At 31.7% G+C, this 25,965-nt stretch overlaps 3 protein-coding genes and 1 long non-coding RNA gene across 5 annotated transcripts; 3 read left to right on the plus strand and 1 right to left on the minus strand.

The window, feature by feature from the left end:
• Positions 1-3,931: 3,931 nt before the first annotated feature.
• On the plus strand, positions 3,932-5,855 carry LOC123910895. Its single transcript, XR_006810334.1, has 2 exons — positions 3,932-4,082; positions 4,760-5,855. It is a non-coding gene; the product is annotated as an uncharacterized LOC123910895 (long non-coding RNA).
• An 862-nt stretch (positions 5,856-6,717) lies between these two features.
• Positions 6,718-11,125, plus strand: LOC123910896. Its single transcript, XM_045962186.1, has 8 exons — positions 6,718-7,219; positions 8,729-8,809; positions 8,902-8,961; positions 9,795-9,838; positions 10,166-10,208; positions 10,309-10,380; positions 10,611-10,712; positions 10,802-11,125. The coding sequence occupies exons 1-8, from the start codon at positions 6,893-6,895 to the stop codon at positions 10,940-10,942; spliced, it is 870 nt and encodes a 289-aa protein (XP_045818142.1). The 5' UTR covers positions 6,718-6,892; the 3' UTR covers positions 10,943-11,125.
• A 69-nt stretch (positions 11,126-11,194) lies between these two features.
• On the plus strand, positions 11,195-11,881 carry LOC123910897. The gene has a single exon (XM_045962187.1). The coding sequence runs from the start codon at positions 11,195-11,197 to the stop codon at positions 11,645-11,647; it is 453 nt and encodes a 150-aa protein (XP_045818143.1). The 3' UTR covers positions 11,648-11,881.
• A 3,661-nt stretch (positions 11,882-15,542) lies between these two features.
• On the minus strand, positions 15,543-24,297 carry LOC123910898 (choline/ethanolaminephosphotransferase 1-like). Of its 2 annotated transcripts, none has more exons than XM_045962188.1 (20): positions 24,106-24,297; positions 21,136-21,328; positions 20,234-20,243; positions 20,067-20,117; positions 19,846-19,923; positions 19,618-19,693; positions 19,501-19,523; positions 19,316-19,416; positions 18,668-18,762; positions 18,522-18,590; positions 18,348-18,417; positions 18,055-18,118; positions 17,930-17,970; positions 17,703-17,787; positions 17,485-17,547; positions 17,091-17,149; positions 16,924-16,976; positions 16,337-16,409; positions 16,150-16,193; positions 15,543-15,892 (listed from the first exon to the last, which is right to left on the minus strand). In XM_045962188.1, exons 2-19 carry the CDS (start codon positions 21,270-21,272, stop codon positions 16,172-16,174), a joined length of 1,170 nt encoding a protein of 389 aa, XP_045818144.1. In that variant the 5' UTR covers positions 21,273-21,328; positions 24,106-24,297; the 3' UTR covers positions 15,543-15,892; positions 16,150-16,171. The 2 variants fall into 2 exon arrangements, with proteins under 2 accessions (XP_045818144.1, XP_045818145.1); XM_045962189.1 differs by lacking the exon at positions 24,106-24,297 and adding an exon at positions 23,053-24,040.
• Between the last annotated feature and the right edge of the window lie 1,668 nt (positions 24,298-25,965).

The raw sequence follows: 25,965 nt of genomic DNA on the forward strand, positions 1-25,965 counted from the left end.
GCTGGGTGGTTGGCGTGTTTTTTTTTTTCATTTAATACTTTAAACTCAATTATTTCGTTGTAAATTAATTTTTTATTTTTTTATTTTTATACCAAAATTCATAATTTTTTTTTGTCTACAAATAGAGACTTGGTTCGTTTGATTTGGACACAAAAAAAAAACTCAATTTTTCACTACCTTTAATTATCTTTATATAATACTGTGAAACCATTTAGCTGGTAGAATGGTTTCACAGTATAACTCTCTGAAACCATTTTACTGGTAGAATGGTTTCAGTGAGTAATTTCTTAATTGTTTGCTTCTGAAACCATTCTGAAACCATTTAGCTGGTACAATGGTTTCAGAGCGTTGTACTTTGAAACCATTTCACTGATAGAATGGTTTCAGGGGAGTTGATTTTTAATTGTTTGCTTCTGAAACCATTTTACTGCTAGAATGGTTTCACAGTATAACTCTCTGAAACCATTCTTCCAGCTAAATGGTTTCAGAAGCAAACAATAGTTTTTAATTACCGTTTTATCTCATTTAATTAACGAAAAATAGTTTCAGGTCTCAAAAAATTTCATAAAATATACCAAAAGTTCCAGAATATTATCTAATATTTTATTAGAAACAAATAAAAAAACAATTGGTTTCAGAGTACAAATCTATGAAATTATTATTATTATTTGTTAAATGGTTTTAAATAATCAGCGGAATTTGTGAAAATAATTTCATGACTTGAACTAGGGAGAGTGAGGTACACAAGAGGGTTCTAAATAATTCATAGTACTTTACATAAAATTTTGGAAATTTTTTATGGAATTATAATATTTTTAATTACCTTTTTACTCATTTAATTAACTAAAAATAGTTCCGGGTCTCCAAAAATTTCATACAATATACCAAAATTTCCAGAATATTATCTACTATTTTATTATGAAAAAATAAAAAAAAATAGAGCCTCCCTGAGGCCGCACGCGCCCCCACGCGCCGCCGGTGAGAGTGGGCGTGGGCGACGCGCACTGTTCATCGTCCCTCCCACCCGTTTTATGCAGAAACGGGTCGTGCGACCCGGTTTTTGACCCGGTTCGATCTCCCTCAATACTCAACGAAACTCGACGTTCCTTATATGAATTTTGATCGTTTTTCAATTTTACAAAGGTTTCCGGTATTAGTTTTTGAAATCGGCGTTCGATTCGCACGTAAAATGAGGTCGAAATTTGGAAGAAATTTAAAAAATGTAATAGTTGTTCTATTGTTTCAAAAAAAAAAAAAGGGTATTTTTATGATGCAAATTACATACATGCCCCAGTTGCTCTATTGTTTCAAAAAAAAAAAATGGGTATTTTACTGCTAGAATGGTTTCACAGTATAACTCTCTGAAACCATTCTTCCAGCTAAATGGTTTCAGAAGCAAACAATAGTTTTTAATTACCGTTTTATCTCATTTAATTAACGAAAAATAGTTTCAGGTCTCAAAAAATTTCATAAACAAGGTCTAAGTTAGCAAGGTGCACCTTTTGAGTTGGACAAAAATACCCATTTTTTTTTTTTGAAACAATAGAGCAACTGGGGCATGTATGTAATTTGCATCATAAAAATACCCTTTTTTTTTTTTGAAACAATAGAACAACTATTACATTTTTTAAATTTCACGTGACTGCTAGTCTGCTACTTCTCCATTTTTTTTCTTTGAAAGAGTTCCAAAAATATGTTAGTGGCAAGACAATTACATAACTGCCCTTCATACTGACTTGTTAAAAAGAAAACAAAATGGGTATTTTTGGTCCAAAATAAAAGGTGTTGTATGCTAAAATACACCTTCATAAAAGCTAGTGGGAGTATTGTAGCATTCCCCTATATATATATATATATATATGCAAAAAATGGTTAGCATGCATCATAGTAATTCATCGACATCCCAACTATGTTTGCACTTTTATGGTGGTTCTGCAAGTGCATAGAATCGCAACCAAGTAATAAAGTAGTAAGTTATTGTTCTCCACGGGGATTGTGCCAAAGTTATTAGTTTCGGTTAGGAATTTATGCGGTAAATGTAAATTAAAGTAAAAAATTTTGCATTTGCTTTGTTTGTTTGAGAAGGTTTTAATTAAATTCACCAATCTAACCTCACTTTTTTAGCAATGGGTACACACTAGTATTTTTTTTTTGTCCAAAGTTAAAAGATGTGCATTGTTAATTTTTACATCTTAATATTTCTAGGTGGTTGTAAATTAACAAAATCCCACACACACATATATAGGTGTTCTAATATATACACCCACTATAGATAGAGAATGTGTATATTAAGCATACTTCACATCTTTAGTTGGACAATCTCAATTATTAAAAATCAATTTATTCCCACTTTTCCTTTTTCCTTTCCCGCGAGATTGAAGTTCAGGAGATTGTTGTTTCATATAGGGTGTATCATTTAGAGTGTGCAAATGCTTTTGAACAAGAATGGAAATTAATGGTTGCTCAATTTGTTCTAAGCATGGATAGACATATTGACTTGCTATATTTCCATCGTTAATTTTGGATCCTAGCTTATTTGAAGGACTTTGTTTTATTGCAGCCGGACGTTCAGAATCAATCAACGCATATATAAAAAGATTCTTAGATGTCAAAAAAAAACAAGTTTGATAGATTTTGTAAATCAAGTATGACCTTATTTGAGTTACCTATAAATTTCTCTTATTATCCATGCTCTTCTTTTGCCACATTGCTATTTTGACGTACGGAAAAATAAGACAATTCATACTATTATTTTACCTCTTATTATTTGTTTATTTTTATTTAGTATCTCTCACAGACTATTGTTTTTATTTATTTAATTATTTTCGTCAATAATATTTTTCAATATAACTATTATACATAGAATAAAATATTATTTATAAAAATTTAAATTAACTATTATACACGGAGAAGAAATTGCTGCTAATGAATTTTTTTTTATTTTCTAAAATTTGCATGATGTAGTACGAATCCAAGTTACTACTCCCACTATTTTAAAATGATACAAACATATTTTCAAACATATTATAACAAATAGAAATGGCCCTTTGGAGCAAAATATTACAATTAAAACTATCTTACACGGGACAACAATCTCGCACGGGTGAGTAATTATAGCGCGATTATTTCATACTATACAATATTCTATCTTACACGGGACAACAATCTCGCACGGGTGAGTAATTATAGCGCGATTATTTCATACTATACAATATTCTACATATTATAATTTACTCTTTTAATATTTTTTTGCATTATCTTAATTAATAGATAAATTTTAAATCGAAATTATATTATGTATTGTAAGATTCTTTTTGAGTCTCTGATGGTTTACAAATCTGTTGAGATTTGCAGGTTTCTTTGTATTTTGTTGACCTCTACCGCGTCAGTATTGACTGTGTTGGAGGCAATCTGTGAGTTGAGAGTTATCTGCCTCTAGGTTCTCCTTTTACCGGTGCCCCACAAACTTTTGACTCAAGGAGCTCATTCAATTAATTTCGAGATCGAAAGTTAGTGTCTAGTGGTATCTCTATGGATCAGGTTGATGTCTTCTCTCTTGGTTTGGAAGATAAGAAGTGTCTTTCTAAGAATGAGATTAGAAGTGGACCTCTATTAGGTGGTGTCTGTTTTGATACTTTTGTTGGAGTTTCGCTTATATATGGCGCATCTGTTTTGTGGCCCCTCTTTTGCAAATCTCTGTTCGTCTTGTGCAAAGACCTGATTATTAATAATATATTTGCCGTTTAAAAAAAAAACTCAAAAAGGTCACATTTTTGTCATGATTCAACCTTATTAATTTTATTTTTAGATTTTCCCTTCTTTATTATGAAGGGATAAAAAAGAAATAAAAAAATATAAAGAAAGGTCAAGTAATTAATTGAATGACCTAAATAGACAAACATATTTTATAAATGGTTTCATGTAACAAAGCATGGATTTTTTTTTTCACACTATAAAGCGACCAAATAATTTTTATTTCTAGATTCATAAAAGAATAAATATGGTTAAATTTTATATGTTTACTTATGCTATGATTATCTTTTTTACGATATTTATTTCTACAGCAAATGTATATGGCATCCGTAAGTAATTTTTATCAACACTTTTAAATTCGATGAACACCGGTACCTCAAAGTTTAGTTTGGTACTGGTATTTATATACAAAATTCATATCATGTCATGTTTTTATATTGATTTATAGGGTTAAACAAATTTTTGATCACTATCTCAAATTTCGTTTTTAGTTTATATAAAAAATATCAGTAAGTTTTTGTCCTCAAATATTTTTGGTCTCTGTTTCAAGTCAACTCATGTATATTATTTGAAATTGTTATTTTTTTTCGCGGTCATGCTTAGTACAATATATAAACTCCTCTTACAAAAATTTAATTTTTATAATGGATCGACTAAATATGAATTTTTAAGTTTTTGGCACTTAAAAAAATCATATTTAATTCATCTTATATTAAAAAATTCTAAATTTTTGTTGTAAAAAAAAAATCTAAATTTTTGTGCGACAAATTTTAATATTTTTTATCGATTTCTTTTATATTATTATAAACATGAAAATAATAGCTCATTCAAAAATATGAATCAAAAGTTATGATAAAAAATATATAGGAGATCAAAACTTGCTGAAATATTTTATACGATAAGTTGTAAAAAGATAAGTTACCTAATAATTCTTCTAGCTTTATATTTTCCTATTCAAAATTATTTCACCCCCATTTTACTTACGTTCCTTAATTCTTATTAGCAGCTATTTTGTGCCGAACGGATACTGACGACTGTGATGTTCAAGAAGAAGCATAATAATTTTATGACCTTTAAATGTTTATAGAAATGTTCCTATTGCGTCGGAATTTCGAAAATACGTTGTATTGATTTTTGAAAAATTGGCAAACTATACCGGTTGTTTTAAATTTTACAGACTCGTATTGCTGTTAAAATTTAAACGAAGACTTTATAAATCGACTGTAATTAGAATTTGATCACCTCATTATATTTTTTTTAGCCAAAGAGAAAATATTATTAGTATAAAAATTTATTTAAAAGATTTTAAATTGTTTTAATTTAAATGGTTTACTGTAGAATTTCTCTATTTTCGTAAAAGCTTTCCGTGAACTAATTGTGATGCATCTGAGAACGAACACAGGAACCGAGCGAAAGGATGTGACACAAAGTCACAAAATATCTAGATATTAACATTTTTTTTTGATAAGCAGATATTAACATTTTGTAACTTCAAGAGTAACTTTTAAGTAAGGTTAAATATGTTTTTAGTCACTACATTTTGCTTTATAGTCAATAATAGTCTCTACTTTTTTATGGTGAAAAAATATCCTACAATTTTTTGCGTTAGCAATTTCGGTCCCTACCATATGCTTTCGTTCTTGTCAGCTAACGGAGTACTTAAGTGACATTTAGTGGGACCCAATATTTTTAATGTTAGGCCAAACAGTACCTTAATGATGTCTTTAAGTCAAATTACTTTCAAAGCATTTTTAATGGTGACAAAAACTGCATAGACATACAGTGGTTTAGTGGAGAGAAGGTTATTCCTTGTTTGGTTAATGATAATATTAAGGAGAATGTTAACTTGTACACCTAAGGGCACGTGATAACAAGACCCTAATATTAATAATATGACTACTATGCTGTCTAACAATGTCTTCTAATAATATGAAATCCAGAATGCAGTGTCTTCTATGAACAAGGATGGAGCTTCTGGCCCTATGGTTTTGGAGCATTTTTTACTAACACTACTGAGAAATTGTGAATTCGGATGTTGTCAAGGCTACCATTTCGTTGATCAACCAAATACGATTGAAGATAATATATATCGGATTTGGATCCTCTCCTTTTATTCCTCTCCAATTCCCTCTTCAATTGCTTGTTTTGCGAGTGTGAAGAGAGATAAATTAAAATAAAAAAATAAATAAGTGATTATGAGAGAGATAGACACGTAAAATAAAAAGGAGAGAGAATTGGAGAGAAATAAAAGGAGAGAATCCAGATGTTCAAAATAAACAAAAGGAGATGATCTAAAATCGTCTATAAGTTTTGTTTTAATTAACAATATTGATATTATTAGACTCTATTTGATAAAAATAGCATATACGCTAGCTAATAAGTAACACAATAATAAGTAAAACAAAAATAAGTTATAAGTTCATAATAAAAAAAGGACGACCACAGATCACTAATAGTCTTTTAGAGTAACTTATAACTTATGATATACTCCCTCCGTCAATATATAAGACTTTTTTTACCGATCGTTAGTTGGTTCAGTTGTGATTGATGCTGAACTTGGTAGGGAGGGTCACAGTTCGATCCCCCGCAACTACGATCAGAAGGAGCTGAAACCACTTGATGCCAAAACTCACTCCCGAACCAGATTAAACTGGCGGTGAAAGCAAAATATATATATATATATATAAAAGAGCTTTTTGCAAAATTTTGTTGTTTCATTTTATAAGATTTTTTTCAAAGTTCAAGGTGTATTAATTAATTTTTCATAAAAATACCCCTAATTAAATGAAGAAAAGTAAAAGATGGTTCTCTCTTAATAATTAAAGGGTAATTTGGAAAAGAAAAGATATACTCCCTCTGTTTTATATATAAGAAAAAGTTGACTTTTTAGATTCATTATAGAATTCGACAAAATGTTTCTTATATATATATATAGAACGGAGGGAGTATTATTGTTAAATTTAATGCAATTTTTTTTTATTCTTGACATTTGTGAAAGAGGTTCTATATTGAGACTTTTTTTTTCTGTAAAAAAAAAAGTTGAACCATTTCCCAAAAACCAAGTTGAAATATATTAAATTCGTTTTTTTTTCTTTTTCCCTTCCATTGAACCAAACACAACCTTGTAGTTTTCTTCTCCATGATTCCACTGAAAACTTATCAACACCATTCTTCCTTCTTCTTCTCTTCCATTTCCAAACCAAACCCACTTCACACTTTCTCTCTCCAACCTCACTTTCTCTCTCTTTCATCATCTCCACCACTCAAATTTCCTCTCAAACCTCCATCGTCCCCCCTTCAAAGGGTTTCAAATATTGAATTATCAATTCACAGCAATCATGAAAAACTTCAAGATTTGTCTCCAAAAGGGGAAGTGTATCAGAAGACACTTCAGTTGGTTGAATGTTCCATGTTTGCTGCACTCACTGGTTTAGTCTATTTCTTGAGCAGTTCACTTGCCATTGAGGTTTGTTGTTATTATGAATCTAAATTTGGTTCTTTTGTTTTATATATGTTGTTTGGTTATGGAACTAGAATAATTGGTTTGTGTTCTTTTTGGTTAAAATTTATTAGCTTTAACAAAAATTGGATTTTTTGCTTGTGTTGTTTGGTCTATTTCATTGAGGTTTGTTATTGTGAATTAAAATTTGGGTCTTTGGTTTTTTTTTTTACATAGTTTTGTTCATTAAGGAAATAAAATAATGTGTTTGTTTGCACTCCTTTTGGTTGGAAATTGGTTGGCTCTAACAAAAATTGGATCTTTGTTTAAGTGGTTTGATCTACATTTTGTGCAATTCTTTTGAAATTGAGGTTTGTTATCAAGAATGAAGCTTTGGTCTTTTGAGCAACAATGAATTGGTGGTAAGAGTCTTGAACCCTTAAGTAGGTGGTCAGGGGTTTGATTCCTAGCTCCTATATATGGAAAGAATTCGGTTGGGAGGGGACAAATTCCCCGACGGAGATTAGTCATTGCTAGATGCGGTGGAAACTTCGTACTTATATCGTGGAAACCCAAAAAACTGTGGTATTTTGTTTTTACATTGGGTTTGTATTATTTTTGGTCGAAAATTAGTTAGCTCTAGGAAAAATTAGATATTTATTTGTGAGGTTCGGTCTACTTTTTGAGTCTTTTGCCATCGAGGTTTGTTATTGTGAACATAAATTTTGGTCTTTGTTTTTATATAGGTTTGTTTGGTTAAGGAACTGAACTGTAACAATTGGTTTGTGTTCTTTTTGGTTGAAAATTGGATAGTTCTAGGAAAAAATGGATCTTTGTTTGTGTGGTTTGGTCTACTTTTTGAGCAATTCTCTTGACATTGAGGTTTGTTATTAAGAATCAAAATTTGGTCTTTAGATTATATATAGGTTTGTTTGGTTAAGGAAATAGAATAATGGCTATGTGTTGATTTGGTTGAAAGTTGGTTAGCTGTAGGAAAAGTTAGGTCTTTGTCTGTGTTAAAGGTTTGTTTGGTTAAGGAACTAGAATAATGGTTCTGGCCTCTTGGGTTTTTGGAAATGGGTTTACTACGACGAAAATTGACTGAAGTTACAATCTTGACCATTAATAAAATTTGAACCAACCGATTTATGTAGTTTATCATACGAACAGTCTGATCTCACACTAATAGAATGAATGATTATGGTTCTAAATTGCGGTTGTTGTTGTGGTTATATTGCAAAACTTGATATTGCAACAAAATGCGGGCCAAATGCTGCCACAATTAAGGTTGCAATGGCGTTGCAGAAACCTTTTATATTGCGGCCATAGTTGCAGTTGTGGACTGCAATTTAGAACTATGATGTTGATTTTACCGATTGTGTAACTGCACAGGTTGCCTACTTACGGTGTTTCTACCGAATAGTGAATATTCGTTTGTCTGCAACAAGATTCGGTGATAGAGAAGTTTCATTTCATGTATTACGCATTTTCTTGCATTTTTTGGCCTCACTGTTTTTTTTTCTTTGCTGGTTGCAGAATTACTTTAATTTATTCTTCGCGTTACCAATAGTGATATCGTCGATGAGATGGGGTGTTGATGCTGGAAGGAAAACGATGGTTAGAATTTTTAGTTTCTTAACAAAATACAATTAAATAATTCGTGAATAGTTAATTGTTGCATAATCATATTTTTGTTGTTCTTGTGGTAGGTTGCAACAACTATACTTTTGTTTGTCTTGTCTGGTCCAGTAAAAGCTCTGACCTATCTGGTGAGAAGCACTTTTAACTTCATTTTATGAGATTTGAGAGTATATTGATGAAAGTTTCTTATCAATTCGTTGGAGGATACTTACATTGCTTATCAAATTTGCATTCTTTAAACATTGTGTTACTGTCTGCCTTTCGTTAATCCATTGAGATTCTAATTGTGTGAATCAGAAGACCTATTTTCTACTTCGTGAATTGAATCTTATTATGAATTGTAAGATACATTACTAATAAAATTACGACATTTTAAAGTTAGAACAAGTGACACAGCAAAGTATAAGCTAATGTATATCATATACGAACCTCAAAATGATTCAAAGTAGTCATGAATCAAATGACAAAGGAAGTGTCTGGCTATATGAAGTTGGCTATACTATTACTAAGTTTAGGTAGTGATTCATTAGAATGAATTGAGATTCATTATAACGAATCAAGATTTATCATAACGAATTGGGATTCAATAGGAGATTCATGTCCAAAATAGATACACACTAGGGATTTATATTGATTGAGTTCAGTTTTGTATTGAATCGAGATACGACACACATAAATATCCTAAGATACTGATAACACATGTCACTTCACTTGGATCATCTTCTCTCTTGCTAGAGACGGTAATAGTTGTGAAGAGGTTTACTAGAGACTCAATCTAGATGACATGCCAATCTTTTGCATATAAGAATTAACAAAATCATCATCATAATGACATTTTTGTAACAAAGATTAAACTCTTTTTTTCCTCTTTTTCTTTTGCAGTAAATATTTGTGTGTAGTTTGTTTATTGTAGTGAAACTTCCTATTAATTACGATTTGTGAATATATTTCTTTCATGCAGCTTAAGCATGGTATAGTTGGTTACGCAATTGGTACTCTGTGGAGGTATGTCACTCACAGATTTATGTGTTTTCAAAATTAACATCCCAAATAATATTCATTGAATTGAGATTATTATTTTGCCTGTATAAATAATGCAGTGAATCATTATTAATCATGATTTATGATATATATTCCTTTTGATGGTTTGCACATTTCTATTACAAGCTTGTGAAATATTTTATTATTCTTACGAAGATAGAAATGGTGAACCATTGACCCTTTTTTAGTTGAAATATTCTAAGTGTGTATTTGGTTCTGCGGTGACAAAAATTGATTTTGAATGAATTGATTTTGATTAAAACTAAATTTGTTTTGATGGCATTTTATCAGGTTGAAAACCAGTTGGAGCCTGTCAATTTTCGTGTGCACAATTGTAATGTTTGTCACCTTTTAACTCAAACTTAATTATACCTATTTGATGTATTTTATTTTTCACAAACGTTTCATAATCAAACCTTAATCATATTTTACAGGTACGAGCACTCGGTTCAGTTGGCTTTGTCTTGATTTCATCTTTCTTGATAAGGGAAAACATACTAGCTTTGGTAATTAATTTCCACAATTTTATCCACTAATTTTTCATTTACCTCAATGCATGTTTGGATTAGAGGTGACTTCAACAGAATCACGGTGTGTCGCCGTAATTGTGACAAAAACTACACTGCCAAATTGATTTCGTCAAACTCACCACCAATCCAAACATGTACTTATACCACAAAACCACTAACGAATTGTTTTCCTTTTCTGTGTTTTTGCGGATGGAAACAACTTACAGATCACCATTAACATCCATGCTTCTCTTACATTCGTGCTCACTGCCGCCAGTGTCAATATCATTCCTTCAATGAACTTCATTTATACCCTATTCGGGACTTTGGTATGTTAAACTAATTTTTAAGAGTCTTTCTAGTTTCTATTTACTTGACTTATTTTTTGAAACATTCTTGATGTGATTTTTTATCTCAGGTTTTGTTGAATTGTGGAGTTTTCGTGTTCTTGCTCCACATATTTTATGCTGTTTTTCTTATTACAATGGGAATGAAGTCTTCACTAAAATTGCCAAGATGGTTAGAAAAGCGTATTAGAATTAAAGAAAGATCAAAATGAAGTTACTTGATGCACAAGCTAGGAGTGTTCTACAAGCTTTAGCAAATTGGTTGTAACTAACTAATAACTACTTTTCCCGCCATTTTTCGTTTTCCATTTGTGTATATATACCAACCAGTGATGTAATAACAAACTCATGAGATCATTTTATCTCTTTACAATTTCAATTCATCTTTCTCTCAATGTTAATTCATCACTTTAACATGGTATCTTGAGCCTTCCGTTTCATCGAGCTCTCTTCCGCGTTCATCAATGGCGCCAACGCGTGCTTCTTCAAACACAAACAACTCCATTGAACAATTGCAAGATCGATCCAGTCCCTATTATGTTCATCCAAGTGATGGTCCTTCATCTGTAACCGTCAAACCGCTCCTTACCGGGTCCAGTTATCACTCCTGGGTGAGATCCATGTGGTGTGCTCTCGGCGGCAAAATGAAGTACGAATTCGTCGACGGTACAATTCCGGTGGTCACCGATCCTTTCGATCCTACCTTTCGCGCCTGGACTCGATGCAATATGCTGGTGCTTTCTTGGATCATGAATTCAGTTTCTGAATCTATTGGAAATTCGATTGTCTTCATGAAGAACGCAATCGATGTTTTGGATGGATCTCAAGGAACGCTTTGCACAAGGAGATTTGGTAAGGATTTCCGAACTTATGCAACAGATTTACAATCTTCAACAAGAATCAAAGTCTGTTGCTGAATTTTATTCAGATCTGAAAATTTTATGGGAGGAATTGGAGTTATACATGTCAATTCCTCAATGCACCTGTGTTACCTGTTGTCGTTGTGAAGCAATGCGCAGTGCGCGCCAAAATCACCTCGTTCTTTATGCTATTCGATTTCTCACTGGTTTGAATGAGAATTTCTCAATGGTTAAGTCTCAGATCTTGTTAATTGATCCTCTTCCACCTCTTAACAAAATTTTTTCAATGGTTCTTCAATATGAGAGACAAGGGAATTTCGCATCTGTTGATGAATCTAAAGTTTTGGCTAATGCTGCTGATTCAAGAAAACCTTATTATAAGAATTCCAAAGCTCCTTCACAGTCCTTCAATGGAAGTTCCAATAAGCATTGCACTTACTGTGACAAGCCAGGTCACACTATTGATGGTTGCTTCAAGAAGCATGGTTATCCTCCACATATGCAAAGAGGTCCTCGTAATGCTCACAATGCCTCATCTGAGGGTTCTGCTTCACAGTCTTCTCATGCAGAGCAAGGTGAATCATCACGATCTGCATCTGCCCACATCACTCAAGACCAGTTTGATCAGCTTATGCATCTACTTCAGTCTTCTAACATGAACCAAGCTTCTGGCTCCCAGGCTCCACATCAGGTCAATTCTTCCCAGTCCTTTGGTCCTTCACCAAATGACAAGCAAGGTAGTGTATCCATTTCTTCTTCTTTTTGTGGTAACATTACTCAAGGCTCTTGAATCATTGATTCAGGAGCTAGTGATCATATTTGTGGCTCTCTGCAGTGGTTTGATTCTTACAATCAAATCACTCTCATTAATATTAGGTTGCCTAATGGTCATGTAACTATTGCTAAGTATGCCGGAACCATTAAATTTTCAAACTCTTTAATCTTACCTATGTTATGTGTCTGACTTTACTTTAAATCTTATTTCAGTGTCAAAATTGTGTCATGCATTAGGCTGCACAATCTTGTTTAATGGTTCCCAAAAAATTTTGGTCTTATGTTATCACACATGCAGTTTTCATTATAAATCGTATTTCAACTCCCGTGCTTAATAATCAATCTCCTTACTTTCTTATTCATCATACAAATCCTGATTTACATGATTTAAAAGTTTTTGGTTCATTGGCATATGCATCAACACTTCAGTGTCACAGAACTAAGCTTGCTTCTCGAGCAAGAAAGTGTGTTTTTCTGGGTTATAAAATTGGCATGAAAGGAGTTGTCCTTCTTGACATCAATACTAGAGAAATTTTAGTGTCTAGAAATGTCACTTACCATGAAACAATATTTCCCTATAAACCACCATATTATCCTTCATCCAACCCTATCATTGATTCCCCTCTTCCTTCAGACACTACTTCTTACGTACTCACCTCCAAATTCTCCTTCAGCAGACATTCCTTCTGTTCCATTGACTTCACCTCTTCCACCCATGGAACCTTTCAATAACCTAGACCTCACAGACAGAAGCATGCACCTTTGCAACACTTCTGCTAGCTCACAGGTTCCATTCTCCTCAGGTACACCATATCCTTTATCTCACTATCATACTTTTGATTTTTTGTCTCCCACACATAATTTTTTTTTGGCTTAACTACACATTTGGTCCCTTACGTTTATTTTAGGTTTCAATTTGGTCCCTTACGTTTAAAAAGTATCAATTTGGTCCCTTACGTTTATTTTAAGTTTCAAGTTAGTCCTTTCCGTTAGTTTTGTCACTAACACCGTTTGAACAGTACACGTGTCAGCGCGTCCAAGTGCCACGTGTCAGTCCACGTATGCAAATTGACTGCCACATGTGACAAAATTGACGGAAAGGACCAACTTGAAACCTAAAATAAACATAAGGGACCAAATTGATACTTTTTAAACGTAAGGGACCAAATTGAAACCTAAAATAAACGTAAGGGACCAAATGTATAGTTAAGCCTTTTTTTTTTGTGTCACTCGTAACACTATTGAGCCTAAGACCTATGCTGAAGCTTGTAAGTCACAAGCTTGGATTACTGCTATGAACACTGAATTAGAGGCTTTAAGCAACAATCATACTTGGTCCTTGGTTGATCTTCCTCCTCATGTTAAACCCATTGGCTGCAAATGGGTGTATAAAATAAAGCATAAAGATGATGGTAGCATTGAAAGATTCAAGGCACGCCTTGTGGCCAAAGGATATAATCAAATTGAAGGCATTTATTATTTTGACACTTTTTCTCCTGTGGCAAAACTCACCACTGTCAGATTACTCCTTGCCTTGGCCTCAATTCATAACTGGCATATTCGCCAGCTTGATGTGAATAATGCTTTTCTTCATGGTGAACTTCAAGCGGATGTCTACATGCAGGTTCTAGAGGTGGTAATATGTACTAAGCCAAATTAGGTTTGCAGTTTAAGAAGAGTTTATATGGCCTCAAACAAGCCAGCAGAAAGTGGTATGAAAAACTATCCACTCTTCATGTTCATAAAGGATGTGCAGATGCAGATTGGGCTGGATGTATTAATAGTAGAAAATCAACTTCTGGTTATTGTTTTTTTCTAGGTTCTTCACTCATCTCATGGAAAGCTAAGAAACGAAATATAGTGGCAAGAACTTCATCTGAAGCTGAGTATCGTGCACTATCTTCTGCTACATGTGAACTACAATTGCTACTTTTCTTGCTTAAGGATCTCAATATCGCAAGTACAAGACCACCGGTGCCCTATTGTGATAGCCAAAGTGTCATACACATTAACTCCAATCCTATGTTCCATGAAAGAACGAAACATCTTGAAATAGACCGTCACTTGATTAGAGAAAAGATTCAAAAAGGAATATTGAGGCTTCTCCACATTTCTACAAATGAGCAATTGGCAGACTTCTTGACTCTAAGCCCTTGTGCTCACCAAAATTCAAATATTTTATCTCTAAGTTAAATATGATTGATATTTTTCATAGTTCAACTTATGGGAGGGTATTAGAATTAAAGAAAGATCAAAATGAAGTTACTTGATGCACAAGCTAGGAGTGTTTTAGAAGCTTTAGCAAATTGGTTTTAACTAACTAATAACTACTTTTCCTGCCATTTTTTGTTTTCCATTTGTGTATATATACCAACCAGTGATGTAATAACAAACTCATGAGATCATTTTATCTCTTTAGAATTTCAATTCATCTTTCTCTCAATGTTAATTCATCACTTTAACAAAGCATAATCTGTATCATATCATAATCATTTTTCTCTTAAGGTTGTGTATTATTTGCAACTACAATTGCATAATCTGTTTCATATCATAATCATCATCATCATCATAATATAAAGTGAACTCCAAAAGTAACTACTAATTTTGGTTTGATATTTTTCTGTTCAATTTTATCCTTTGATAACATAATAATTTCCCTTTTGTTTATCATTTGTTACCTTTTACTACATACCAAAAGCATATTAAATTGAAACGAAAATTGTTTCGAAAGTACAACTTAGTTGTTAGTTGCATGGACATTAGATGCTGAGTTCGAATGAGTTTCTTCATTTCTCAACCTTAAAGATCGGCTACAACGTGAAACTATGTGAAATCCCTATACTAGAGAATTCAAATTCCATGACTAAATGCAATCAACCAAATCCTCAATACTGAGATACAACTTTTTTGTACATGAAGACAAATACATATAGGTCACACTAGCCTTATGAGTGGTGTTCTATTTTTGGTGCAACACCACTCATCTCTTTAAATTTAATTCATTCATTGGATATATTGTTACTCGGGTGTTTGTTTCATGGTTATACTAATATTGTTAGAATGAATATGTTCAACCGGATTTGAACCTTGGACCTTGTAGTGATCTGTAAGTTTTAGGTAGTGTTTGTCATTCATCGATAAATAAAAAAAAATAAAAATTATTTGACCTTCAATAGGATTATTTAATAAGGGACTTAAAAGCCACAAGAGACATCACCTTCTACTCATAGTTCAGAAATGAAAACCATCCCAACACATATCTAAATGATATCATTTTAGAACTCAAAAAAAAGAAGTATGATTTTAGGCTTCATTCTGAATATTTTCATACAAACTATAGTCTAACATAATTATCATATTCCAAAGAAGAAAAGAATAGCTAACAAGAATATATTCATTGTGGTGAAACAATCAAGTTTCCACAACTAGATCTCCTAATCTATCTAAGAATCAATGCATAATAAAAAATTCCATGTAGCAAAATTAGTCCCAACCAAAACCTTGCCAGTAGTTTTCTTGACCTGCAAGCTGAAATGACAAAGATAGTGACTTAAGAAAACATGGATGATGGTTGTTTGGTAGGCTACAAATTATGTTTTGAGGCAAAAGCTCAAAATTCCAAATCAATTCTACTAAAGAATAACCAAACATGTCAAAATCAATTTTACCTGTCCAGAATCACTTTTGGCTCTCACAAAGGTGAATCCATCATAAATTAAAATTGACATTTTAGAAATAAAAACATATCCAAAAACTCAAGAAATGATTTAGAAAAGGGTGTATACCTAAACGAAAGATTGGGTAGATTTAAGCTTCCTTCCTAGTTATCCTGCAATCGAACAAAAGGCAAGACATATAGTAGCGTAGAAAACCAATTTTTTATATACACTACCAATAAAATAGACATCATAAAAAAGAAAAGAAAAATTAAAGGAAGCAACTACTACATTAATCTAGTGCTAATTAACTTACCTGAAGCAATATATTCCAAGGGCCTCTGTAATTTCATGAATGACAGACGTCGCGAAATGCAAGTAAAGTGATGCTGCGTTTGCGGAAAAAGAATCATCAAACAAGAGAAATAGAAGTTATAAGAATAAACTACATAAGTACTCCATCTCGATTGAAAACCAAAAATAAAATTTAACGAAATTTTAGGGTCCACATAGTTTCGTCCTCAAATTTTAGGGCATAGTTTCGTCCTCAAATTATTGAAATTCCAAAAAATCAATGAAATTGAAAATCATCGATCAAAATAGTCCCTCTGGGACAATATCAAAGGCTAAATTAACTGATCCAAAAGATTCATGGATCATTTTAAATCTTCATTAGTTATGTGGAACAAATTGTCTATTGCGTACAATATCAAGGACTAAACCGGTGATTCACTCCCAAAGCATCGTAGGGGTGTGTTTGTAAATACAGTCTGAAAATATGTTTATAAACGAGATACATCCCTCAACTACAAACCATTTTTGTAAGGTTGAGTTACGCCGAATCCAAATTTTAATATACAGTATTGTCTTTTCTTGCATAACAAGAAAAAAAGGTAGATGTACCTGTAAATGCACAGTAACCAAGAAGAACAAGTCTCTCATTAACTAAAGGAACCCTGCCAAAAATATATCAAACGATTTCTATGAGAAGATAAAGACGACAGTAATAATAAATTAAGATTAAACAGCATCAATAAAATGAATTTAGAATGTAAAATCACAGTACATACCCATCATTTAGCTTTGATGCAAGGGCATTAGCAATCGCTAACGGGAGATACAGGAGGGACTGTATAAGATAAGCAATGCTTACATCAGTTATCTTTGTATAAAAAAAAAATGTAAATACAGCAAACTATTTAGCTTAAATCATAGTATAGGTTTGTATTTAAATTTAAATTTAAATTTAAATTTTTGGAAAAGATTTGTGTTGTTTAGATCAAATTTGTAAAGAAAAAGGTCCAACAAAATTGGTAGTTACTACTACTAATAGTTAACTTTGGAGTTTCCTTTATATTATGGTATAGATAATGAGCGACAATAGTCAAATATTGAAAAAATAATGCATCTTAAAAAATTGAGGAAATAACATCCAAATAAATAAAAAAAAAAACAGCTTAATACCATGCACATTCCAGTTTTTAAGCCTTTTGGTTCATCGCATAAGTGGGATAAAATCATCCTTCCCTGCAAAATTAAGCTTCCCTCAGTAATAATCACAACGAATAGCTGAAATCGAAAAACTACAATTTATCTGTGAAATCGGCAAGCCTAACTCAAACCTAGAAGCTATCTTACAAAAATCAACTGTTTTTCGGATTAAGACATAGCTATCTTATTACCACAAGATATCCGAAAGTAAGTCCTGTTCCCATAACAACTAAATGTGGATAATTGGTTATGATGTCAGATGGTGACAAATGATCCCTGCATAAAAATCACCCAAGTATAAGCTTATATACACACACACGCGGGCACGCGCACACAGACACACAAAAGAATAATGGAATGTGCATGTCTTCCAAATAAAACTAGGAACAAAAATTATGCATCTTAAGTTGAGTCATACCACAAAAGCACTCCTCCAACGAGGACAACAAATGGGTAAAGCTGCCACACAAAAAAAAAAAAAAAAACTTATCAATAAAGCGACCAGATTATAGGGTAGAATTTCAATAGGAAATGTATTATTACCATTGCCAATGCAAGAGGCATGCTTCCCTTTCTTGACTTCACAACCTTGTAAACATTAATGATACTGCACGAAACCGATAGATAATAATGTTGACATTAGAAAAGACCTTCATCAAACAACATAGAAAACGGTATCCAGACACAAGGATTATTATGCAGTAACATAATATAAAGTTTGCCTAAAAGAAATTATTTCAGGTTTAAAACTTAGAAAAGAATGCAGAAACTTTATGCGAAGGACTAATGCAGTACTGTAGATATATGCATGCTAGAAAAGATTAAACAATACATACTTGAATGTGACTGTCGGTATAACACCAAAAGCTATCATCAAACTCAATGCAGCACTGTATGTGGGAAGATCTGAAATCCAGAAAGAAAATACAAAAATCAAGCAACAATTTATGAAGAACTTACATAACAATGAGACCAATAACCGTTTTCAGGTTAAAGATGGATAGTCTTACCAGAAAGATAAGGCAACCAACTCAAAAAAGGCAAAGACTTTCCAAATTGCTGAGCCCACCACTCAGCACCTGTAGAAACATAATAATTAATAACAATGTGCATTGGATTTTAAACATACATAGTAATGAAAACTCAAAGGGCGTACCGACGATAGCAGTGAAAAAGTGACAGAAGTATATTAGCATAAGACCCTCTGTAGGTCCATTTACAACAGGCAGTATAAGTGTATTGGTGAAATAGCTGTATCCAGAACAACATTTAAAAGAAAATCAATATCATTATACTATCTAAAAGTATACATAGAATACGGTATTAAATTTTATAATCATGCCAAATTGACAATAGAATACATGCAAGCTTGAGAATCAGATATGTTTCATTCAAATACAACAGTATAAACAGGGCAAGAACCGATAATCATATTTAAAATAAATTCCTATGCTCCAAAGACTGCAATGTATAATATTGTTTACACCATGTTTGGATCAATAGTTTAATTAATTGGCTAAAACATAAACACTAATCATATAAATACTTATGTATAAGCTCTTAAAAAAAGATAAAATCAAATTATTTTCATGAGTTATATGTTGTTTACATAAGTTATCATGGATACCTTATGAAAATAAGATGAAAACAGCTTATGTACATGTTATAACTTATAAGTTGTTTCCATAAGCTCTCTTAAACAGTCTCACATAGCCACATATACTTATGTGAGTAGATAAGATCAAATCATTTAATCCAAACAGACCCTAAAAGCTTAAAATATAAATTGAACATAATAACTTACTGCTCCCAAGTTGCACCATAAAATGTAATTGCAGATATCAACCACCACCAGAAAGTACTTCTTCCACACATGGATGTGCTCCCAAAAGCAAGTGCTTCAAACTGAAAAGCAATTCTCATAGATGACTCTCTTTATTTTCCTTTAATGGTTTGAAAACAATAGCCAAAAAACTAAAAGAAACATACTGTACAAGCAAGCGCATCACACCCTGCAATGTAGTTGAAAATATCTTCATTAATCACATACACGTATACAGGATGAAAAATAATAGAATGAAAAACATGGTGAATGAAAATAATAACCATGATCAAACAGCTCCCCCAATGGACTTGAAGAACTTGTTCGTCTAGCTTGCTTCCCATCAACAGCATCAAATGTCTATCACGTAATATAAGCATAAACAAATATATAAACAAGCACACATATTGGAAAGAAAACAATAAACAAATTAATCACTAACTTAAGCATTAAATTTACAAGAACTGGTTACCATCAAAAGACTGGTACCACGATGTGATAAGTTAACCAACCTGGTATAAAAATAAAAGTAGCCCGTGTGCAAAATTAACCCATCTTGGAGGAGCCGAGTCCAATTGATGTGAGTATATCTGGACGAGTAAAGAAATTTCAGTAATTTTAGAGGTACTTCATATACTTGTTTCTTACAAACTTCAAAATTTACTATTATCATTTAGCAAAATGAAAATTAATGTGAGGCATTGGAAAATTAATGAACTCGGGTTCCACTCACATAGCCAAGCAATGCAGACAATAGTAACATCATAAATCCCATCAGAGTTATCTGAAAGCAAAAAAAAAAAAAAAAATATCAGTGCCAATGATATAGCTTATGATCATAATAACAGTAACAGTATCAATTACTTATGATACTACAAAATAAAGGAAGCAAAGGTTTACCATGTTTGGACTGCAAAACACCGCAGAATGCCAAGAAATGAGGATATATAAAATAAAAGGTAAGGAGTTAGTGATGAAGAGATTAAAAATAAGATTGTAGAATAATTAAACCAGAGTATCAAGTATCAACAGAAGAGCGAACAATAGTATTGTCTCCATGAATGAGTGTGTGCAAGATCAAGATACATAACAATGATAATTTATTGTTGCTATAAGAGAAAAGTTTCCGAGAATAACAAATCTCAATTTCACATACAAATTTCATAATGTGATTTATCATTATTCTTAGAATTTGGGTCGGTCCTAAATCAACCCTACATAACCAACTTGTAAGTTCAGGGATGTCTCTCACTCACAAACACTTTATTAAGGACTTATCTCACCCAATGTGGAAGTCTCAACACGCCTCCTTACACCCAAAATTGGACATCTCGAGCGTGACTCGAGTGGCACGATAGCAGGTAGCCAAATGAATCTTGGATAGACTCGGATACCAACTTAGAATTTGGATCGAGCTCAACTCAACAAAACTGTGGCTTGTAAAGTGGGAAATGGCTCCCACTTATAAACATTTTTCACGTCATGTCTCATCCAGTGTGGGACTCGGAACAACCCTTGATGTGAATAGATGTTTTTATTATTATAAAATAACCAAGTTATAACAAAAAAAAAAAGGAAAAGGTTTTTCTTAAGAAAATTTAAAGAGAAGAATTGCAAGAATAAATCTCCACCCTTATTTACATCCATCATCCCCCATGATTTCCACAAAAGAAGGAGACTAAAGTGACATCATCCTTTAAGATATTGCCATGTGTTGATTCTTGCATTTCTTTTCTTGAATCCTTCGTAACAAATAGCATCTCTAAAAAAAAACATTAATTTGAAATGAAAAAAGTACTGACGGCATCCATAGGGGGAATAGATGAACAAAGCGAGTCCAAAAGGGCTGTAGAACATATTTTGCCACGTAGGAGTGATCTACCCCACTATACTTGTATCTATGCAGAGCTGCAACACCATGAGACCCAATATAACCCATTCTCTCTTTGAAAACTAGGCAATATGCTTCAAGTACCGGTTAAACCTTAGCAGAACCTGCGGAAATTTTAAGAAGAAGAAACTGACTGGTTAAATATACGAATAACCTTTTATAAAAAATATATGAAAATAGGAAACAAACATCAAACAAGTAAATAAAAACCCCTCAACCCCTAAATGAAACAGAATAAAAGCAAAAAATTGAAGTATTTAGCAGGCATATCCAAAACAAAAAGGGGATCAAAGAGCTTAAACAGTAATAATTAATCATGAAAGTAAACAAAGGTTTCTGATTTGAGATAAAGGCGAGGCAAGCAAGCATTTCAGGCATGCCTTTAGGTTTCTGATTTAAGAATGCTAATTTATTTACTCAAATGCAAGAACTGAATTTCTGGTCTTAAATTACTTTATAGGATCTCAGAATTTTAGAACACTGCATTGGAGTTACTCTTAGTTCTTACTGATAATAACAGAAGAAAAAAGGAAAAAGAAGCACAGAACTACTGAATCTGCTTACTACAATACATTTGCTAAAGCGGGATAGAGTAGTAAAATTTTAAAAGAAAATAGCAAGTTGTCAATCTCTGAGATTCTTATCAGTAACTGGATAACGGTTTTGCAAACTGCGCACTGTAATATTTTTGGTACTATCAATGTTAGGCCTTGAGCAATTAATTTACATGGAACATTAATGCAACATAGTCAAACATTTGACTGTTATTCTATCTTCATTAATTAAAAGTCCCTTTCACCAGTGAAGCGTTGCGCTTCCTGAAGCCAGTAGCCTTAAGGCATTATTAAGGCCCGGTTAGGATAACCATCTTATTTAAGCGCTTTTAGCATAACCATGTATGATGTATCATATAAATGCTTATGTTTAACCTAATTCTATAGCAAAAGATAAAATTAATTCAGATTATTTCCATATATATGCTGCTTTTATAAGCTATCAGGGAGAGGTAATGGGCATGTCATAAGTTGTTTCCATAAGTTTTTTAAACAGGGCCCTAAAACCTACTACTACTAGTGCCTTGTGGACGTGCCTTTCACCTTCGACTATTAGCAGAAACCATTGTTTAAGAGAGAGTTCACAGCAATTCAAGTAATTCCTTAAAGACACTTGCATAAACACAAGTTTTATGCTTAAAGCCTCTTAACAAGATATAAATATACCATGAACCCGCATAAAAGCTCAACAATCACTGAGATGTTAAGTAATTTAAACTTAAGCTTTGTATGAAGTTCAAATTACATTTGGCAACAATTTGAATCAGCCTATGTCATATACCAGATCAGTCAATATCTACACTCACAAGAATTAAATGGATTTATTAACAAACAAGCACACAAAATTACAGAGCAGCCAAATACGTTGCATCTCGTCAATTAACTAATAACAAATTCGGGTGTTTTCTATGTATGAATAGGCATTGGGCACAAAATATGTAACTGACAGATGAAAGAGATGCGGTGGCAAGGCAAGACAAATTAACTGAAGAGTTAGTCAAAGACAAGTAGGAACGATTAAAAATGGAATCTTTTGTAAACTCACTGATCCTCTCTTCATTTGTTCAAAGTACAAATATACAAGCTTTGAAGAAAAATATTCTAGAACAGCAATTCCTAGTAATCTAAACAATCCATCAAACCTTTAAGAACACTCACAAAGTAGAATGCTCATAACCAATATAGCACTGATAATAGCACATGGAAACTAATAAGTAATTAAATGTAACCACATGTATCGGTGTCATGTCAGTGGTGTCAGACACGGGACATACCTTCAAATACAATTCGAAGTGTCGCTGTTATATAGCTCAGACCAACTATACAACACAAATACATGAAATATCAGTAATTGATGAGTCATGCCTAGACAGGAAAATATGGGACCAGGATTAGCTACAGTAGCCATTTAACACAGTTTGACGCAGTAAGTGATCTCAACCATTGATTTTAAATCGGACAGTTTCGATTACATAGTCAAAAAACAACTATAAACAATCTCGGCCATTCATTTAAGATTTTTTCGGCTAGGATTAGTTACTGTGTGCTACTGCATCCTGTTATTACAACAGTATATCCAAATCGGAAAATGTGTTACAAACATATAAGCTTTCAAGAAAAATATTCTAGAACAGTAATTGCTAATGATGTGATCTAAACATCGCATCAAATCTTTAACAACACACACAAAGTAGATTGCTTGTAACTTATAATAAAGCACTAACACTAAAACGGTACACTTTACTAATACACGCTGCCACGTAGACACCTGTAATAATTTAAAACTATGTAGGTGATTGAATATAACCACATGTATAGTGTCGTGACAATGTCCACTGACACATAGACACTAGCAACAATTTAAAAAAATAGTATATATAAACAATTGAATGTAATCACGTATATCGGTGTCCTATCAGGCAACAGAGCACGTTCAATTAGAAGTGTCGGTCGCTACTATCACTGCTATAGCTTAAAACAAATACACAACACAAATACATTAACTAACCGGTAATTTATCAATCATACCAAAACCAATTATACTATAACCAAACAATCAAAAGAAAAACACACCACACCACGCCACCTTTGAATGCAAATATAAAAATTCTACACATAAATTTTGTATCCTTCTTATTGACTAAAACAAAAGAAACGCACACAACACTCAAAAAGGCTATGATCAAAAATGAAAATTTTGCAGAAAATATAGAACCGGATCCAAAAACTAAAAGCATTCCATGATACCCATTTGAAAAAGAAAAAAAAAAAGAAAAAGAAAGAGGAATACAAAGAAAAGAAGAAAAGAAAAGGTTGAATCTTAATACCAAATGATCATTTGTTGCAGCGTGAGAGAAGGGTCATGGAAATGTAAGGATTTGAAGATAGCGAGAGAACAATGAAATGAATGAATAGTTTTTCCCAAACACGGGGAATAAAAGAATGTTGTTTGTTTCCTAACCTCCAACGTATGATTTGGTTTGGTTTGGTTCACAGCATAGCTTTTTCCAAACACTAATTTGTCCATTAGTTTTCGATGATGATGATTATTATTATTATTATTATTATTATTATTATTATTATTATTATTATTATTATTATTAATCTAGTGGATAGAAAATTTCATGTGAATAAGTGGAGTATTCGAGTTCGAACTGAGGCTTCTATATCATGTATATAATGTTCTATATCGACCAAGCTAAACTAGCCCACGGAGACGATTAATATTTTTTGATAGGCAAGATTAGATTAATAAAGTTTAATAAAACTGATTATAAAATAAAATTATTTTTGGAGTTATTTTTTTTAGATTTTTTGGAGATTATTATTATTTATTATATGTGAAGTAGAAATTTAAAAATATAAAATTTAGGAAAGGAGAAATTATTCTTAATAATTTCTATTTGAATTGTATTTACTATTGAGAATAAAAAATATTATAGAATAAATATAAAAAAATACGAAGAAACCGCATAAAAATAGGAATATATAAATAAATAAATAAATAAATAAATAAAACAATATTCGATAAAAAAAATAAAGAAACATAAACAATATTATTACCAAGTTTACTACTAACCATTAATAATAATATAATAAAGTTAATTAGCATTTTTTTATGAAAAGTTAATTAGTATTAAACTTACTAAATTATCCTAAATATTCTTAATAAAATTTCTAATTTTTAATTAAAAATATACACGAGACTATTATTTGTCATTGAAACATAAAAAATTGAATAAATAAGTTTAAAAGAAATAATTGTGTCAAAAGAAAAATTTAAAAGAAATAACACAATAATTCCATTTTTTTTTTTGAAGGAACAATAATTCCACTTATATTTTAACAATATTATATAACAAAATTTTAAATATTTAATTCTAAATAAATTTTCTACCTTAATATATAATGACAAACTTAAATATCGAATAAAAATCAATAACTCATGCGAATAAATTTTCTACCTTAATATATATCTTAAGATATATAATGACACACTTTAATGTTTATGATATGTGGCTATATAGATATGTTTTAATTTAGGTTTGATATTCACTTAAAGTATTGGATCTTAATGTTATTGTATTGATTAATCGCTCGAGGAATCAGGGGTTGATAGATACAATAAATTTCTCGTCGTTATCTGGGGACGGAAACGTACGATGAGCAATACGTGATAATATTGATAAATAGCTAGAATATATATATATATATATATATATATATATATATATATATATATATATATATATATATATATATATATATATATATATATATATATAACTGATTAGAAAAAAAAAAAAAAAAAATATATATATATATATATATATATATATATGAATGAGTTAATGAAGTCTAATCCCAACAATCTCATCTCTGTTAATTTACTCATCTCTTATCGTTGTTAACTTGTTATATTTTTGTAATTATCAAACACTTTTAAAAACTACTTTACTTAAAATCATATTAATTATTGAACGACACTAATATCGTATCAGTCCATGTAAAGACGATACAAAAACTACTTACTTTTGATACCACATCACCATTATCATCACTGATTAATCCAATAATTCACATATTTCTTTACAATAAAGAAGTAGATGAGAACGTCGTAAAAATGGAAAAGAAGAAACTGAAATCCAAATCAATTTAATCCTCTAAAACTTGTATTCTTATAATAA

Source organism: Trifolium pratense, linkage group LG2 (assembly GCF_020283565.1).
Source record: "Trifolium pratense cultivar HEN17-A07 linkage group LG2, ARS_RC_1.1, whole genome shotgun sequence".
Lineage (NCBI taxonomy): Eukaryota > Viridiplantae > Streptophyta > Magnoliopsida > Fabales > Fabaceae > Trifolium > Trifolium pratense.

Coding starts and splice junctions, on each gene's coding strand:
- LOC123910896 (XM_045962186.1), top strand. CDS start 6,893: ATGATTCCACTGAAAACTTATCAACACCATTCTTCCTTCTTCTTCTCT. Junction 7,220..8,728: donor GCAGTTCACTTGCCATTGAG/GTTTGTTGTTAT, acceptor TGCTGGTTGCAG/AATTACTTTAATTTATTCTT. Junction 10,209..10,308: donor CAATTTTCGTGTGCACAATT/GTAATGTTTGTC, acceptor CATATTTTACAG/GTACGAGCACTCGGTTCAGT.
- LOC123910897 (XM_045962187.1), top strand. CDS start 11,195: ATGGCGCCAACGCGTGCTTCTTCAAACACAAACAACTCCATTGAACAA.
- LOC123910898 (XM_045962188.1), bottom strand. CDS start 21,272: ATGGGTTATATTGGGTCTCATGGTGTTGCAGCTCTGCATAGATACAAG. Junction 18,591..18,667: donor CTTTTTCACTGCTATCGTCG/GTACGCCCTTTG, acceptor ATGTTTCTACAG/GTGCTGAGTGGTGGGCTCAG. Junction 17,150..17,484: donor TAAAAACTGGAATGTGCATG/GTATTAAGCTGT, acceptor TATCTTATACAG/TCCCTCCTGTATCTCCCGTT.